General features: G+C 36.4%; 2 protein-coding genes across 2 annotated transcripts; both read left to right on the forward strand.

The window, feature by feature from the left end:
• Positions 1–2,917: 2,917 nt before the first annotated feature.
• Positions 2,918–4,162, forward strand: LOC110867197 (receptor-like protein EIX2). Its single transcript, XM_022116326.1, has one exon. It carries the CDS (start codon positions 2,918–2,920, stop codon positions 4,160–4,162), a length of 1,245 nt encoding a protein of 414 aa, XP_021972018.1.
• A 4,799-nt stretch (positions 4,163–8,961) lies between these two features.
• On the forward strand, positions 8,962–10,776 carry LOC110867196 (receptor-like protein EIX2). The gene has a single exon (XM_022116325.1). It carries the CDS (start codon positions 8,962–8,964, stop codon positions 10,774–10,776), a length of 1,815 nt encoding a protein of 604 aa, XP_021972017.1.
• Positions 10,777–18,668: the final 7,892 nt, after the last annotated feature.

Consider the following 18,668-nt stretch of genomic DNA (forward strand, 5'->3'; position numbering starts at 1 on the left):
AAAAAAGCTAAAGGTTGCAAAGTTTAAGGTTTTCAAAGCAAGGGTTGAGCTTGAATCTAGGTTGTTTTTGAAGACTTTACGTATTAATCGCGAAGGGGAATTTTATTCCCATGAGTTCAATTCCTTTTGTGAAGAAGGAATGCTAGTGATGTTTTCAATGAAGTTTTTGATCTCAATCGGCGGTTTGATGATTAAACCACCAAAATATGTGATAAATATGAACACAAAGAATATTGAATAAAATCCCCAAAATAGATTTTGCATAAGATGTTTACAATGAACCCACAAAATTCCTAAAGTTTGTGTTACTAAAACCCTAATCTCTCTTACTATTTATAGCCTAAACATAATTAGGCTAATTACACTTTAGGTCCCTAGAGATAAAAACTCACTAAAACTATCACTTAAACAAGAAAACTATATGTTTAAATATATTTTGTTCAGGCAAAGTATATTTCTTTAACCACAAGTTATGTTCCTTCATATCTTGAATTCACCCGACAATCCTTCGCTCAATCTTCTGATGTTAACTTTGGCTACGTCAACTTCGACTTTGTTCCCAAGAGAGTATCAACACTTGAACAGTCAAGGGCGTCAATGCCGTCGGGTGACACTTGATGAGTGTCTTCCTTAAGTGTCGATAGTAATCAACAATTGAACCACTACGGACACCCTTGACACATTGTCGATAGTGTTGTTCTTAAGTGATACCACTCAGCAACACTGTCATCATGTCAGTGGTGCGAGCGACAAAGGCATCTTAGGGCTTACACTTGTGTCGAAGACAGACTCCCTATACAAACATCTTGAAACCTTGCGACAGGACTGTTGCCGACACTCAACAAAACTAAACCACCAATAGGGACGACCTTGACAACCTGTAGGGACAGGCCTATAGGAATAATAGATGTGGATACCATATCCATATGTCGTCCCTATAGGTTTAAAAGACCTATAGAGACGATATGTCGTCCCTAAAAGTTAAAAAAAATTGGTTTCAACAGATGTTTACCTATTGTTTTTTCGACCCGAATGGCATGGATAGGATATTGCCAAAGTGTGACATCATCATTTTTTCTTTCTCTTCTCCTTCTTTCTCACTCAAATATCAAACAATAATGTGGCATTTTAATGGTGCACTTTGCCCTTGATATCACCACACTATTTGACATGCTTATACAATAGTAAAGATGAAAGACAAGGGGTGATAAGAAGTTTGCAAGACTTGGCAGACTCTTATTTAAACTAGTTGGACAAGGGAAAATAGGCTACGATTGGAGTTTGAGGCCCATGAGCGCAGGTAGTTTAACTCAGCTGTTAGACCCAATTTCCATAATTTAAGGCTTTGATTTCGTCAACTAATATTTTCCCTCAAGTTTGTCGTTATTTAAACTTTGCGTTTATAGCTTAAGACACGTGAATCTTCAATTGTCTAAATAGGCCCTTAATTTAAGTATTTCCAAATTTAGAACATCCTTATAAAAGGGCTCCTTGTATCGTGTTTTAGTCATTCCGTTTCTAATCAATTTTCTTATTAGAACTCTCCGTTTATTTTTTGTGCTTCCGCTCTGCCTAAAGCGGCGATTTTTTTTAGAAAGAATAATAAAAAAGCCTCCTTAAATTAATTAACAAGTTGAAGCAATCAAGTATTCATCAACTAGATAATCCTATTAAATAAAATGGTGTTGTATTGTAGTGGTCTATGGTTGGTGCGGATAGAAATTGCACATTTTTAAAATTCAGTGTATAAGAATCCACCAAAAAAGTCTCTTTGCAAGTCGTTGGAAATGAGGTGAAAGGAAGGTTCCTTCAAAGTGTTAAATATCTAATTAACTATGAAACACTTCCATTAAATTGCATATTATATCATCCAATTGTTCTAATGAAATTATATGTGTGTTTTTAGTCTTTCCAAAGGTGAAATTGTGGCGTTTGGTGAGAGCACCAGAACACCTTTTTGAAATTCAATGATTCAGTGTATGTGAAAACGTTTCTAGATTATGAAGTCGCTAGTCGTTAAAGGATGTTTCCTTTAAGAAAAAATGACATTATTATATTTTTGCCACGGTTGTAAAACAAGGTTTCCAAGGTCAAGTACTCCCCGAGTAGTCGCTACAAGGCAGGCTGCCGAGGAGACTTTTTTTACTCCGCCTAATTACTCGGAGTCGGTCAAACGCGATCAACCTTGGCCAGAATTGGATCTAGTAGGTCAACTCGGGCCTAGTTTGACTTAAATAATAATAATATAACATAATTTCTATGCCTCATATTAAATATTAAAGAATAAATATCATTTTCACGTATTTTGCTATAAATATTAGTAAATTTGTGTTATTTGACATATATTTAATCTCCAAAAAGTAATTTCTTTATATATAATTTAACATGTTCGAGTACTCCCCGAGTACTCTCCGCGTAGACCGAGTACTCTCAACTCCCCGGTCAACCAACTAAGGAGCGCCTAACGACTTTTGCAACCATGATTTTTGCAACTTCTTTTTCCTCCCACTTGAAGTTAGAAAACATGACTCAAGTCCCTAACTTTTTATCACTTTCTACAGTGTAACTTTGGCATCTACACAATAATGGTGCCTGATACTTTTTTTTTTATTTTTTTTTTAATATTGATCAGTAAGTAATAGTTTCAAATGATTTAACGCAAATAGATCCAAGATAAATGAAACTAGTTTTATATAATGGTCAACATTGGGCGACTCTTGCACCATCATAAGTATTTGATTTCAGCCCCCGTGTTCGATGTTTCTGGACAATTATGTCCACATTTGTGAGTGTGTGAATGCAAGTGGGTACACAAATGATGTGTATGTATCTATATATGTCCAAACAGATTTGGTACCTTTAAACATCTTTTGTAACCATAGTTTTCAAATTTGCTGTAATCCTCACACATATATTTATGAAATCTTTTACGCATTTATGGCTTCTAATTGTTGCTTCAAGTTTGTGTGCTAGTTGTTTGTGTGACGAAAATCCGGGCCGGGGTTTGTGCATTGATGATGAGAGAGTGGCACTTCTTCAGTTTAAACATGATCTCATAGATGATGCCAACAGGCTCTCTTCTTGGAGCAGTGCGAACATCGACTGTTGCACATGGGATGGAATCGTTTGTGATAACTTTACCGGTCATGTTCAAGAGCTTCACCTTCGAGGACCTGATCCGGAACGTGAAGACGCGTCAACTCAGATGCTCAAAGGAAATATTAATCGTTCTCTTTTGTTGTTGAAGCAACTTAAGTACCTAGACTTGAGCTGCAACGATTTTGGTGTTACACAAATTCCTAGCTTCATAGGCTCTCTTCGGAACTTGAGATATCTTAATCTCTCAATGTCTCAATTCTTTGGCGAAGTTCCTCACCAACTAGGGAATCTGTCCATGTTGGTTGTCCTTGATCTAGGAAACGGGCCGTGGCTAAGTAACGTTCCTATGAACAGTATGCATTGGCTGTCGAGTCTCCGTTTGTTGAAGTTCCTGGATTTGTCTGGTTATGATCTTAACAGTGCATCTGACTGGTTTCAAGTTGTGAGTAACCTTCCATCTCTGGTAGAATTGCATTTGCCTTCAAGCAATCTTACTCAAATTCCGAATCAGCTATCCGAAGTTAATTTTACTTCACTAACTGTCCTTGATCTTTCTTATAACATTTTTGACACGATGATGCCTTGGTGGATTTTTAGTTTAGGTAAGCTAGTTTCATTGGATTTGACTAGATGCCTTTTCCATGGTCCGGTTCCAAGTAGAGTCGGTGGTTTCCAAAACATGACAGATTTAAAAGTTGTTCATGTTTCCGAAAACGATTTTATGAATTCAACGTCCGTCTTGAGTGGATTGTTGAGCGTCACTAGTCTTGTGTCCCTAGACATTAGTACTTGTAGTATCTCAACTCCAATTCTTGGTGGTCTTCAGAACACGACTTCTCTCGTTAGTATCGACTTGTCACAAAATTTTATCAACGAGACGCTGCCAAACTCAGTTGGGAACCTTTGCAACTTAAGACATTTAGATCTTCGATCTAACAATTTTACTGGAAGTGTATCAGAGCTTCTGAATAACTTCTGTGAATGTAATTCACCTAAGTTGGATTATTTGGCGTTTAGTGCCAACAGCCTCCTTTGTATTAGACGGAATATCATATTAAGCTAGATCGTATTATTATTATAAGGCCATGTTAGATATATATATATCATAGGTTATGCTGTTACTATTATTATTATTATTATTATTAGCCTAAGTTAGGGGTAGTTATTAATCATTATCTGATGTATATATAGAACCGAATATGTATCATTTGTTTTCACCAATTCAATCAAGAACAATAAGAAACTTTCGGCCTCTCTCAATATATTCATTCCAATATAGTGGTATCAGAGCCACCGATCCGAAACCAGATATCAATATCAACGATACATAATCCATACAATCACATCAAATGACGACAAACGTGGCATCTAATGGTGGAATTCAAACCCAGACTCCAAAATTACTCCAAAATTACTGGGACAAAATTACTACCATTGGCACATACAGATGAAGGTTTTACTAGAATCACAAGATTTGTGGACGATTGTAGAGGAAGGATATACGGAAATTGCGACAGGGGCACCAGAAAATGAACAGAATATTTACAAAGAAAAGATAAAAAGGGACAAGAAAGCACTGCATATCATATTCCAGGCAGTGAACGAGACGGTGTTTGAACGCATAGCGACATGTAGAACATCAAAAGACGCGTGGGAAGTATTACACAAAGCCTACAGGGGCGAAAATCGGGTTAAAACGGTAAGACTTCAAACCCTAAGATGTGAATTTGACGGTTTACGAATGAAGGAAACTGAAACCGTAGAAGATTATGTTAATCGAATTACAATAATAGTAAATCAGTTACGTATGAATGATGAACGATTAGAAGAACAACGCGTTGTTGAAAAGATTCTAAGAAGTCTGACTAGGAAATATGAATCGGTTGTGGTAGCGATTGAAGAGTCGAAGGATTTAAATACAATTTCCACCGAAGAATTGTTAGGTATCCTTCAATCGCATGAATTAAGATTACGGCAATATGACGATAATACATCGGTGGAACAGGCTTTCCAAGTCCATAGTAACGGATATGATAAATCTAGATTTTCTAGATTTGATAACTCCGAAAGGGGACGAGGGAAAGGTAAGGGTAAATTCAACAGAATGATCAGGTGTTATAATTGCCAAAGGTTAGGGCACACGGCAAGATTTTGTAATAAGCGTGAAGAAGGAGAACGGTCAAACAATGTACTGATGCATAAAGATGACACTGAAGATGAAACCGAAGACACGATGTTTATGATCTTTAATACGGAAGAAGTTGTCAAGAACGACTGTTGGTATCTTGATAGTGGTTGTAGTAACCATATGACGGGCAACAAAGATTTATTTATAAATCTAAATGATTCAGAAAGACGTGAAGTCCGGACCGGCGATGACAAAAGGTTGGAAGTTCTCGGATGTGGTGATGTAAATGTTAAGATTAAAGGTTATGAGAAGCGAATCCCAAATGTATTCTATGTAGCAGGTCTTAAACACAATCTCTTAAGTGTTGGACAACTAGTACAAAAAGGCTATGATGTATGTTTCAATGACAAAGGATGTGTGATTCATGACTCGTCCGGACGTTGTATCGGTGTGGTGAAGATGACCGGAAACAAAATGTATCCATTAAATCTGAATCATGATGTGGTACCAAGAGTATGCAATATGACTACTCAAGACAACTCGACATTATGGCATAGAAGATATGGCCACTTAAACCTTGAAACTTTACACGACATGGGGAAGAATGGAATAGTTAACGGGCTGCCGAAGATTAACAAATCTGAACATGTATGTGAGGGATGTGTTTTCGGCAAACATGCTAGAAAACCATTCTCCAAGAAGGCTAAATGGCGAGCAAGTGAACCACTACAATTGGTTCACTCGGATATATGTGGACCTATGAACACACCATCGATTGGAGGCTGCAAGTACTTTATTACGTTCATAGATGATTTCTCAAGAAAGACTTGGGTATATTTTCTAAAACTCAAATCTGATGCATTACATTACTTTAAGAATTTCAAACAACAAGTAGAAAATCAGATAGAACGCAAGGTAAAGGGCATAAGAACAGATAGAGGAGGAGAATACTGCGGACATGAATTTCAAAATTTTCTTAAGAATAATGGAATACATCATCAACTTACGACAAGTTACACACCCCAGCAAAATGGAGTAGCCGAAAGGAAGAATAGAACTTTAATGGAATTAAGCAGAAGCATGTTAAAAATGAAAGAGCTACCGAATACCTATTGGGCCGAAGCAGTGGCCTGTGCCACCTACTTATTAAATCGGGCGACCACCAAGAGTGTGCCAAAATTGACTCCACAAGAAGCGTGGAGTGGGAAAAAACCTAATGTAGATCATCTACGGGTATTTGGCTGCATTGCATATGTGCATATCCCTAAGCAAAATCGCTCCAAGTTAGACGACAAAACTGAGCGGGCTATTTTTGTTGGGTATAGTGAACACAGCAAGGGATACAAGTTATTCAACCCAATAACACACAAGATGATAATAAGTAGAGATGTGATTTTCAGCGAAAATCAACATTGGGCGACAAATAAAGAAAATGATAGTGGGCTTCGGATAGAAATAAGTAACACAAGTGGAGATGACGATGATGCAGCTGTAGCTGTAGATGATCAAATCGATCTACCGACACCAAATGATGAAGATAATGTTCAACATACTAACATAGAAGCTGAAATACCGGGAAGTTACAATGAAAGTCCGACAGATGTTGAAGAAACAGGAAATAATGAAAATAATGATTCTTCATCAGACTCTGAGAATGAAGTTATTAGAACTAAACCGATAACTCAAGTATATCACGACACAACAGAATTAACTGAAGCACAAGTAAGAGAACTCTACAGGAAAGATCAAGGGAATACAAGCGGAGTAGTGAATTTTGTGTTATATGCAGATACGGATCCAACAACCTATGTTGAAGCAAGCAAAGAAACAATATGGCAAGATGCCATGGATAGAGAAATGGAATCAATTATAAAGAATGACACATGGGAATTAGTGGATCCACCTTTGAACCAAACACCAATTGGCGTCAAATGGATATATAAAACTAAGTATGATGAACATGGACAGATTAGCAAACACAAAGCAAGGTTGGTCGTGAAAGGTTACAATCAGAAATACGGAATAGACTATCAAGATGTCTTTGCACCAGTCATCAGGTTTGATACAGTTCGACTTGTTTTAGCATTAGCAGCACACCACGGATGGCATTTACATCAAATGGACGTAAAAACAGCCTTCTTAAATGGATATTTAAAAGAACAGGTGTTTATCGAACAACCGGAAGGATATGTGGTAAAGGGTAAGGAAAGAAAGGTGTGTAAGTTAAAAAAGGCTTTATATGGTTTAAAACAAGCTCCGAGGGCATGGTATAGTAGAATAGAAGGATACTTTGCCACTCATGGATTCAAAAGGTGCATTTATGAACACACTCTATTCACCAAAATGTCAAAAGAGGAAAAGATAATCATTTGCCTATATGTAGATGATCTTATTATTGCAAGTGATTCATTATCTAGCATTGAATCCTTTAAGGAATTAATGAAAAAGGAGTTTGAAATGACTGATATGGGAATCCTACACTACTTTCTGGGAATGGAAGTTTCGTTCGATAATGGGAATATCATTCTAACTCAACAACAATATGCAAAGAGCTTACTAAGTAAATTCAACATGATGAACTGCTCAGGAATTTCAACTCCCATGGAATATGGTTTACGTTTGACAAAACAAGATCCAGATGACGAAGTAGAACCTAATGTATACAGGAGATTGGTTGGGAGTCTTATGTACTTAACCAATACTAGACCGGATATAATGTTTGCAGTAAATAAGATAAGTCAATTCATGGAACAACCAAAGCGAAGTCACTGGGAAGCTGGGAAAAGAATACTTAGATATATAAAGGGAACACTAGATCAAGGATTAGTGTATTCAAAGGGAGGCAAAGGAAAGCTAATCGGTTACAGCGACAGCGATTATGCAGGGAATATCGACGACAGTAAAAGCACATCCGGGTATGTATTTCAACTGGGAACAGGAACAATAGCATGGCAATCGAAAAAACAAAAGGTTGTGGCGTTGTCATCAACAGAAGCAGAGTATATTGCTCTCTCCTTAGCTGGCTGTCAAGCACTCTGGCTCAAAGGGATCCTAAACGAGCTGCATGAAGAAGTAAATGGTCCTGTGATCATCCATTGTGATAATAAATCCACAATATGTTTAGCCAAAGATCCTATGTTTCATGGGAAAAGTAAACATATAAGGATTAAGTATCATTTCATCCGAGATTTGATCAAGAACAACGATATAGAAGTTCGTTTCTGCTCCACCGGAAATCAAGTTGCAGATATACTCACTAAGGCGCTGCAGCTTAAAGTGTTTTCACGTCTAAAGGAATTATTACAGTTCAAAGATGAACACACCTGAAGAGTCAGCAATGACGTTGATCTAGCTTACGGGAGGGTATTAGACGGAATATCATATTAAGCTAGATCGTATTATTATTATTATAAGGCCATGTTAGATATATATATATCATAGGTTATGCTGTTACTATTATTATTATTATTATTATTAGCCTAAGTTAGGGGTAGTTATTAATCATTATCTGATGTATATATAGAACCGAATATGTATCATTTGTTTTCACCAATTCAATCAAGAACAATAAGAAACTTTCGGCCTCTCTCAATATATTCATTCCAATACTTTGGGGTCGTATACCAGATAAAATAGGACAACTTCGAAATCTAGTCACTTTTGATCTCGCGTTCAATAGCATTTCTGGTACCATTCCAAATTCTCTAGGAAAATTGTCATCCTTAAAAGAGTTGATGCTTAATGTTAACCTTATTTCTGGTACGCTCCCTGATACGATAGGGAACTTAACATCCTTGGAAAAGTTGGAGATTTCTTTCAACAAGCTCAGTGGAAGCCTGCCAAAAAGTTTCGGAAAGCTAAGGAACTTAATTTATATGAGTGTGCATCATAATTTGTTGACTGGAGATGTCACGGAAGATCACTTTGCCAATCTAACAGCATTGACCTCAATACGGGCAGAGGCAAACAGGCTAACTCTAAATCTAAGCGTTAAAAGCTGGACCCCGCCTTTCAAACTTGACGTCCTAAGAATAGGTTCTTGGAATTTAGGCCCTCGGTTTCCTTCATGGATTCGGTCACAAGGAAATTTGACAGAGTTAGACATAAGCAACACAGGGATTTCCGACATCATGCCTAGTTGGTTTTGGAGCTCGTATTCAGATGTTATTTTCTTGAATATATCTCACAATAGTATCCAGGGGACGTTGGTAGAAGAACTTAGTATCCTTGCCCCAAATGCAGTCGTAGATCTAAGTAACAACCGTTTCGAAGGTCCGTTACCTGGAAAATTCAACGATGCTGACTTTGTTCTTCTAGATGCATCATACAATCATCTTTCTGGATCTCTTGAGAAATTCCTATGTCCTCGTTTCGAAAGAGATAGGCCGCTAATATTTCTTGATCTGGCCAATAACAACCTGTCAGGCGTTATTCCAGATTGTTGGATGAATTGGCAAGCTTTATCAGTCATAAACTTTGAGAATAATAATCTTTCTGGTGGAATTCCAAAATCTATAGAGAGCTTATCTTCCATCCAATCATTCAACATCCGCAACAACAATCTCTTTGGAAAGCTACCGGCATTTCTTTTAAATTCAAAAAGCTTAGAAATTATCGAGCTTGCTGAGAATAAACTCACTGGTAGCATACCTTTGTTGATAGATGGAGAAGAAACAAAGTTGAAACTAGTCAGCCTCAGATCAAACATGTTGGCCGGTGAAATCCCGGAAGAATTCTGCCGACTTACATCCATCCAAATCTTGGATCTTGCTTATAACAATCTTTCTGGAACCCTGCCGACATGCTTCTACAACTTCAGCATAATATCTGGAAGGCAACCATCGAATGCGTTTGTGCTATATGATGTGCTATTTCAGGTGCAAATTCTTGGCAGTGCGTTGTTGGTGACTAAAGGAAGAGAGTTCGAATATAGATCGATTTTGGGTCTAGTCACAACCTTGGATCTTTCGAGTAACAAATTCTCTGGCCCCATTCCGAAGGAACTTATGGGCCTCGCAGGCTTGCGCTGGCTAAACTTATCCGGAAATCATTTAACCGGAAGAATTCCAGAAGAGATCGGTAAAATGACATCACTTGAATCTCTTGACTTGTCTCTAAATCAGCTTGAGGGGAAGATTCCTTCGAGCATGTCGAGGTTGACAACCTTAAATTGGTTGAATCTGTCTTCCAACAGATTAACCGGAGAAATCCCAACAAGTACTCAGTTGCAAAGCTTCAACGAGACAAGTTTCATGTCGAACACGCTTTGTGGGCCTCCACTTGCAGCAGTATGCAACAAGAAAGGGGTCCCACCTGATGCAGGCGCGGGAAGTGGAGCAGGAGAACAAACTGATGATGAGTCAGATGAACGGAACTGGGGATTTATCATCAGCATTGTGCTTGGATTTATAATTGGCTTCTGGGCTGTGGTTGCTCCTCTGATTGCTAGCAAAGTATGGAGAAATTCTTACTTTGATTTTCTTTATAGTCTGTGGCTTAAGATTTGTCTTGCTTGTCATAAGAATTCCTTTAGAATACCTCTATCATGAGTGTGCATTTTTTTTTATCAGTTCAATAAATTTGTTAGTTTTATGATAATCTTTTGTCTATACTTTGATTTGTTAGTTCCTTGAGCTAGTTATTTGCTATTGGGCTTGTTAATTGGGTGTTTAGAAAGCCCGTTTGGTTTTCTTGTTCACTGATGTAGACTAGAAAATGGGATACGAAACTGGACCTGTTGATTCTCACAGAATGCCAGGAACGTTTCTTCCAAAATTCGTTGATTCATGAAGAATACCGAAAATTGGGGGTTTCGCACACAAAACACTCAACAGTGAATTGGGAGGGAAAATGACTTTTCATATAATTCCAATCTGATTAGCTTCCTCCCATTACATCCATATAAATAATAACTTAAATTGAAAACGGGCCTCAAAACACACTTGGGCCAAAAGCTAGAACGAATAAAAGTCCACGAAAAGCACTAAAAACATAAAAAAGTTAACTCATAAAAATAAGCGTTTTTGGCCCGAACGATGACCCAAACCACCTATGGTTGTTTGTTGAAAGATGGGCTTCGTTCTCACGATCGATTCTCCTGGTCGCACGCCCAAAATGGACACCTGTAGCCCAAGTTAGAGCCATTTTAGTGAAGCCCCTTTTGTCATGCGATCTTGGGCCTCCAAATACAAGATGGCCAGCTCCTCCACACTTGGGCCGCATCATTCACCAAGCCTAAAACCCTAGGCAGTCTTTATATACATCTTGTCTATGTAATTGTAAAATTTGTCAGAGCTAATAAAATATCACTACTTGCAGCCCGTGGACGTAGGTTCCCTATTAGAACCGAACTACGCAAAATTCTCGTGTTCGTGTGTCGTGTTTTATATTTTTCTCGTTTATTGCATGTTCGTTGTGAGACGTGATTCCGTTGCGCCACTTGAGACCTAACAATTTGTCCTTTAAACCCGAACCATCGGTAAGAGCTTCTAGCTCAGGCATTTGATCCAGCTCCAGCCCACTATAATCACGCCTACGACAGGCCCAATTGAAAGCCCCATTCAGTCAACTTGGAAGCCGTCTTTAAGTTCTAACAATGCAACATTAGGTTATTTCTAAGCTCTATTTTGTCTGATTTTTTTTCTAACCATTGTGTATTCAAGAGGCTCTTTTTCAAACCATTGAACCATCATGACTATTCGTATTCTGTACAAAATCCGAACGATTGCGCCGCTTAGTTTGCACCATTTTGTTTAGAACATCCAAAATAGCATTATATATGCTTAGTAAACTATTGATTCACATGCTACCAGGAACATTTTTATGTTCTAAAGAGAAATAAAATCACAACACCATATGTATGTTTTACGAATTTTGTTCACCTTGTAAACAATGTGAGGTTTGAGTGTTGAAAGGATGTATGGAATACCAGTTTTTTTTTTTTTTTATATTTGGTTTTATTGTTTTTGTTGTATTATTATTGTTTTGTTATGAGGTATTGGGCTCGTTGGATACTGGGCTTATTTTGTATCAATACTTGTTGCTGGGCTGGAAGATGGGCCGGATGCAAGCATGCGAAAAATGTCGACTTTTCCATTACATTTTTAAAGCAAACAAAAATAATAATTAACAACCCAATTCTGTAAAAATTACGTACATATCTATACACACTATAGGGAATCCACGCAATAGCGACGACGTAAAAGCCTCTAAAGTCGACACTAAAGCCGCTAGCGGCCACTTTTTTGGTTTTAGCGACGACAATTGTGGTCGCTAGAGTCATGTGTGCCACGTTAGGATCTACCCAATAGTGGCGCCTTATGTCGCCGCTAAAAGTCTAAAAGTTACCCGAAAGTTAAGTTTTCGTGAATTTAATGTATAAGAGCAATGCTAAAATGAGAGTAAATTAGTTTTTCAAACACTAGTTTTTTTTTTTTTTTTTTTTTTTTTTTTTTTTTTTTTGAACGGCAAATTCGGCAAATTTGGATCACCGACGGACTACTGGAGTATCATCGTGCCACCTTTCAAACACTAGTTACATTTTAATCTCTCATCGTAAACCAAATTTTCGCTAATTGATTTGTAGTTACACTTTTGCCCCCTTATAGCATTGGTTATGGCAACATTTCAAAAAATAAAAACTTGTAGAGAACAACTTTTTTAAACATAGAGAACAACTTTATATATATTAGATTTTCATTATGCATTTATAATGACAGTTAACATTGTTGATTGTATAAAAAAAATAGTTTGATTATCTTTTTTTATACAACTCGACCCAAACCTTCGAACAGGACAGAAAAATATTATTATATGGCGATAGAAAAACGAGTCCTAAAAATCCCCCACAACCCCCCCCCCCCCCCACCCACAAAAAAAAAAGAAAAAAAAACCTGGGTGTCCACTGATTTTATGTATTTATACCTTCATTTAAGGTATTCTTAACCAAATAAACTAAACCAACTAACCGAAAACACTTAATAAAATAGAGTAACCAATGACTTTCGTTTCGATTTCGATTGAGGCTAATAACCGAACCGGATCAAATCATGCACACCCTTGGCAATGTCTGCCTTCTTCGCCACATCACACGAGATTAAATGCATACAGTTTTTTCCATGATTAGATAAGATGTCTGTACAAAATCATAAGTTTCAATGTTAATTATCTAGTACCCAAATGCTCAAAATTTAACAAAGTCACATTTATTACTGTCAATGTTATTAACTTGGTTAAGGGGGACGGTATGATAGCAGGGACTCTATCGGGAGTTGTTTTCACGCTCGGTGAATCGTCGCCGCTCTCTAAGCGGTGTTTGGTGATTGCCTTTTTCGGTGAGTATTCACGATTCGGTAAAGAAGAGGAGGGTGGGAGAGAGAGGGTGAATGGTGGGTCTCAACCCCTCTCAACCAATCATAAATTTTTTTTTTAATTTTTTACCACTCTCCGAGTGTTTGAATTACTGTCAGTGATTGAGTACATAATGGGGAGTGGAATGGGGACTTGACATGTCATGATATTATTGGCTAGATGGTAACTCAAACACTCTAAAGTGATTGAATGATACCCTCCACCCTAATAATCAAGTGAGCAAGGAGTCTAAGTTGATTTGACATATTAAAAAAATACTAGATTAGAATCCCGTGTATTACATGGATTTAAAAATATAACTTTATATACTAAATAATAAAACAATATATTTTTAAAAACTCTGTTTATTACACGGATTAAATAAATTGAATTTTATATATTAAAGAATAAAAAAAAATTATATCTATAAGAAACTCGTGTATTGTACCGGTTTAATAAATGAAATTTTATATATCAAATAATAAAAAAGTTATATCTTAAAAACCTCCGTGTATTACGTGGGTTGAATAAATATAATCTTGTATGCTAAATAATAAAAAAAATATCTTTAAAAAACTTTGTGTATTCTACGGGTTGGATAAATCTAATTTTATATTACCAAGTAATAAAAAAGTTATATCTTTAGAAACCTTTACGTATTACACAGGTTGAATAAATTTATATACTAAAAAAAGTTATATATTTAAAAAATCGCGTGTACTACACAGGTTGAATATATTTATTTATATTTTTAGTAAAAAATAAAAATAAATAATATATTAATATATTGTTGGAAATTAATAATTTAAATTTAAGGATAATATTTTATTAGAAAATTAGAAGATGTGTTCGACATTAAAAGTATGACAAAATTTAATATCAATTTATTATTTATTTAATTAATAAGAGAAGATGGAAATACAGAATATTAATCTCTTTTTTTTGTCGTTTTAATAATAGCAAATATTATAATTTTTACACAATAAGGTTATAAATTCGGAGGTTGTGCCAATACTGAGATATTAATAGTAGTGGGCCAAGTGTCGTGCTTTCAATGGCCCAATAGAGTAATCATCTATCACTTCCGATGTTTTCTTGTGGGCCACAATGGACCTTTCTTGGTTTCTTTAAAGGTGTACCATTAGGCACTACTATTATTTCTGAAAAAACAAAAGAAATCTTTATAATTAATCTGTTACCAAAATGAAGAAAGATCCAAACCACATGTGAGGTCTCTTAAAAGAAGATCAAAACCAAGAATTTATAATTTTGACTCGCTTCGAGTTAAGGCGGGGTTGAAAGTAAAAATAACTGAAATTTGTACCGTTAAATATCTGATCCGACTTTTTCCAAACAAAAATTAAGTCAAAACATAGACCAACTAAAACATACATAAAATAAGTACGGAAACGTATTATATTTGACTTGATTCATTGCCGAGAAAAAAATAGTCAAAAAATAAACCAACTTATATTTATGCCGAAACATATTTTTTTTATATAAAAAAGCACGTAAGACAATAGTGTTTTTTAAGTTAAAGAATAGTACTGTGCATTACGACAGCGTTTGAAACGTAAAGTAACTCGAACTTACATACTGCCTAGTGAAAACGTATTATATTTGACCCGACTCGCTTTCGAATAAAATTTATGATAAAATGTAGACCATTTACGTAAAAACGTAAACCAACTTGACGACACATACTTAAAAAAAACAAAACAAAGAAAAAAACCAAAAACAAAAAAATGAAAATAAAAAAAAAAGCAAATCACTTCGCTACAGTGATTTTGGTTTTGAGAATTGTTATATATTATAATTATAACTATTAAAAGAAGCTTGTGATGAACAGTAAACAAATTTTTATTTGTTATTATATTTTCTTAGCTTTTAATTATTTTACTATATTAATTAAACATATTTTGTTTTTGCATTATAACTTTTATCAAAGCGATATTTTATAAATTTTTTGAGTATGCAGTTACGACGTATCTATTTTTTATCTACATTTAATATTTTTTTATATATCGACGTCGTTTATCCTTTACATTATTTTAATAATATAAGTAATGCCTTATAAATTTTGATGCGACATTCTTATTTTTATTTATATTTCAATATAAGTTTTGTTTGAATCGAACGGGTAAAATATAATTGATTTTTTTTTGTTTTTTTTTTTGTGACGAAATGAACCAATACTGTGTGCACAACTTCAGTAGCAGTATAGAGTATATTTTATATATTGTAAGCTACAACGAGTGTTGGTACCATATCCCTATCATGCCTAACTAACTGACACCGTATTGAATGTCCTGTCGATTTCGATCAAGCAACATTGGTACTGTATCGTTATTATTGAACCACTATTTGTTTTTATGGTTTTCAAGCATTGTAAAACACGTGTGAACATCATTTTAATTACTATACGAGTGCTAAACCAGACCGAACTTGTCATAAATCGAACTGATACTAATCATAGACCCGCCGCACCGCGCGGGGAATATTACTAGTATAATATGAATGATAAAATAAATAAACAAAATTAAATTAAAGTTAAATAAAAAAACTATTAAATATGTTTGTTTTAACTTTTAACACCAAGTACTATAATATAATTTCTAAGAGAAAATTACTTTTGACTATTTTAAATATTTGACCATATGCATGGAAAGCCATTCCTTAGGTGGTTAAAAAGAAAAGTAGGTAAAAGTGTATGGCCAAATTATAAAAATACAAAACTTAACTGTATTTAGTGTGATGTGTTTTAATACATATAAAAGTAAAATAAAATAAAATAAAATAAAATATAATGTATGACTTAATAAAGAACTATGATTTGAAAATAAAATTATATCGCAAGCGTGCCTCCGCAGTAGGTCTAGCTCGCGCCAGACGCGGTCTGCCTAGGTCACACGCCCTATCTCTAGACCCACCGTGACTCACCCGACCCATGTCATGGACCACACATACGAGGTCAAATATACAAAGGTGGTTCCCTCGCGATGATGTAAGTGTGCAGAGTGCGTCATCAAACCTCCACACTGCGCCCAAGCCACTAAAACTACTATGTATTTTTGTTTTTAGCTTGTACATTTAAGAATTTTGTTTAGATCCTTGTGTTTTTATTTGGCATTGTGTTTTTTTCGTCATTGTGTCTTTTTTTTCCTCAACATTGTGTTGTATTTTTTTTATTCATTGTGCTAGAGTTTTTGATCCATTGTATTATATTTTGTAATCTATTGTGTATTTGTACCTTTATTAGATTTAGGAGATCTTGTAAGATAAGTTTCCCCAACCCAATTAACCTTTTCCATAACCATTTCTCGATTCAAATACCAACTGTTGTGTCCGGGTTAAACCTTAAATAGGCTCATGTTAACAGGATTTCATCTTATTCGGGTTCGGGTAAAAACAACACCACTAATGCGACATGCCTACAACAATGAGGAAATCAAAGATAAGCTGTAAATTATATAGTTTTTTTAATGGCCAACGAATCCTTCAAATGGGCTATTGGCGAAATTCACCATATCGGGATACACTCGCCTCTGAACCAGGGAAAACACTCACCTAGGGCCGAAGCCCGTGAACACTCGCCCGAAGGCACGACAGTGCGGTGAGGTAAAACCTGCTCAGTTCAAGGATCGAACTAGCGATCTCCACTTTTTCGCCTAGTCTCACATCATCACCAGGTGCCGCAGAAAATAATGGGGAGCTTGGGAATCGAACTTGGGTCCCTCAGAACACCAAGTCTCTCCCTTAGACCATGGGGTATGGTGGGGCTTGGGTTGGGGCATTTGTTGACACGTGGAATGGGAGCCCCCCACCACTCAAACCCACGCCCATGGGGTATGGTGGGGCTTGGGTTGGGTGCTTGGATTGGGGGCATGAGTTTGGTTTGGCCATTGAGAGCCCGCCATGTCACCTTACTAGCCCTACTAGCCCGCCCCACGCCCGGCTTCAAACCCACGCCAATGGGGCCACGCCCCAAACCCACGCCCCAACCCAAGCCCCCTACCCCATGGCCTTACTACTCCACTACCAACTCATTGGATAAATTATATAGTTTTACTTGCCTTTTCATTTACAAATATACACCAACTATGTATAAAGTTTAAATGTTAGAATTTATAAATATTTATAAAAACTAAAATGGTCCAAAAGTAAGGTGTAATTGGGCTTGAGGACCACTTTCTGGCTATTTCAATTTCAACAACAAAACCACATGTCAGATTTGAAAATCAACCGAGTGCATATAGCTTGCTGACCCTACCAATAACATGCTCTATAACTCATTAACTCCCACTCACTATGCTCCAAGGGATTCCCAAAATTCAAAACATAAAAGAGCAAATCTTCCACAATGAAACTAGATGACTAGGATGACTTTGCAAAAAGCTTGTGAAATAAAAGACTCCACTATGTCCATTCACATTATTAAAAAAGGGAAAACAGTATATAGGCTTAAACATGATGTTTTAAAATCAAATTTAAGAAATACATATTCCCATATGGGATGACTTATGAGTAGGGGTACAAACGAGTCGAGCGGCTCGCGAGCTACTGAAGATTGGCTTGAGAAAAAGCTCGAAATGAGTCGAGCCTTATCGAACTCGAGCCGAGCTTGATCCTAAAATAAAGCTCGTTTGTTTATCGAGCCCGAGCTTGAGCCTCGAATGTGAAGCTCGTAGGCTCGTCAAGCCTTATCAAGCCTTAGTGTAAACGAGCCAAGTCGAGCCGAGCTTATTTAAACTTGTTTACAAGCCGGCCTCGAACCTAAAAATAAGCTTATTTAGTAAACGAGTACGAGCCCGAGCTTCACTTATCGAGCTCTCGAGCCTAAAAAGTCTATTATTTATATTATTTTATTTAATATATCACTTAATAGATAATAAACGAGCCGAGTTTGAGAAAATACCAACTAGTCGAGCTCGAGCTTTGAAAACAAAGCTCGAATCAAGCTCTCATAAATTAATCGAGCTCGGGCTCGGCTCGCCTCGTTTGCAGAAACAAAATAGAAACCATGGCTATATTTTACTTTTGCTAGTTTTGGGTTGGGCTGATAAAAAAGCACACGACTTAAGGCTTGTTCAAA

This window comes from Helianthus annuus, chromosome 7 (assembly GCF_002127325.2).
Source record: "Helianthus annuus cultivar XRQ/B chromosome 7, HanXRQr2.0-SUNRISE, whole genome shotgun sequence".
Taxonomy (NCBI): Eukaryota; Viridiplantae; Streptophyta; class Magnoliopsida; order Asterales; family Asteraceae; genus Helianthus; species Helianthus annuus.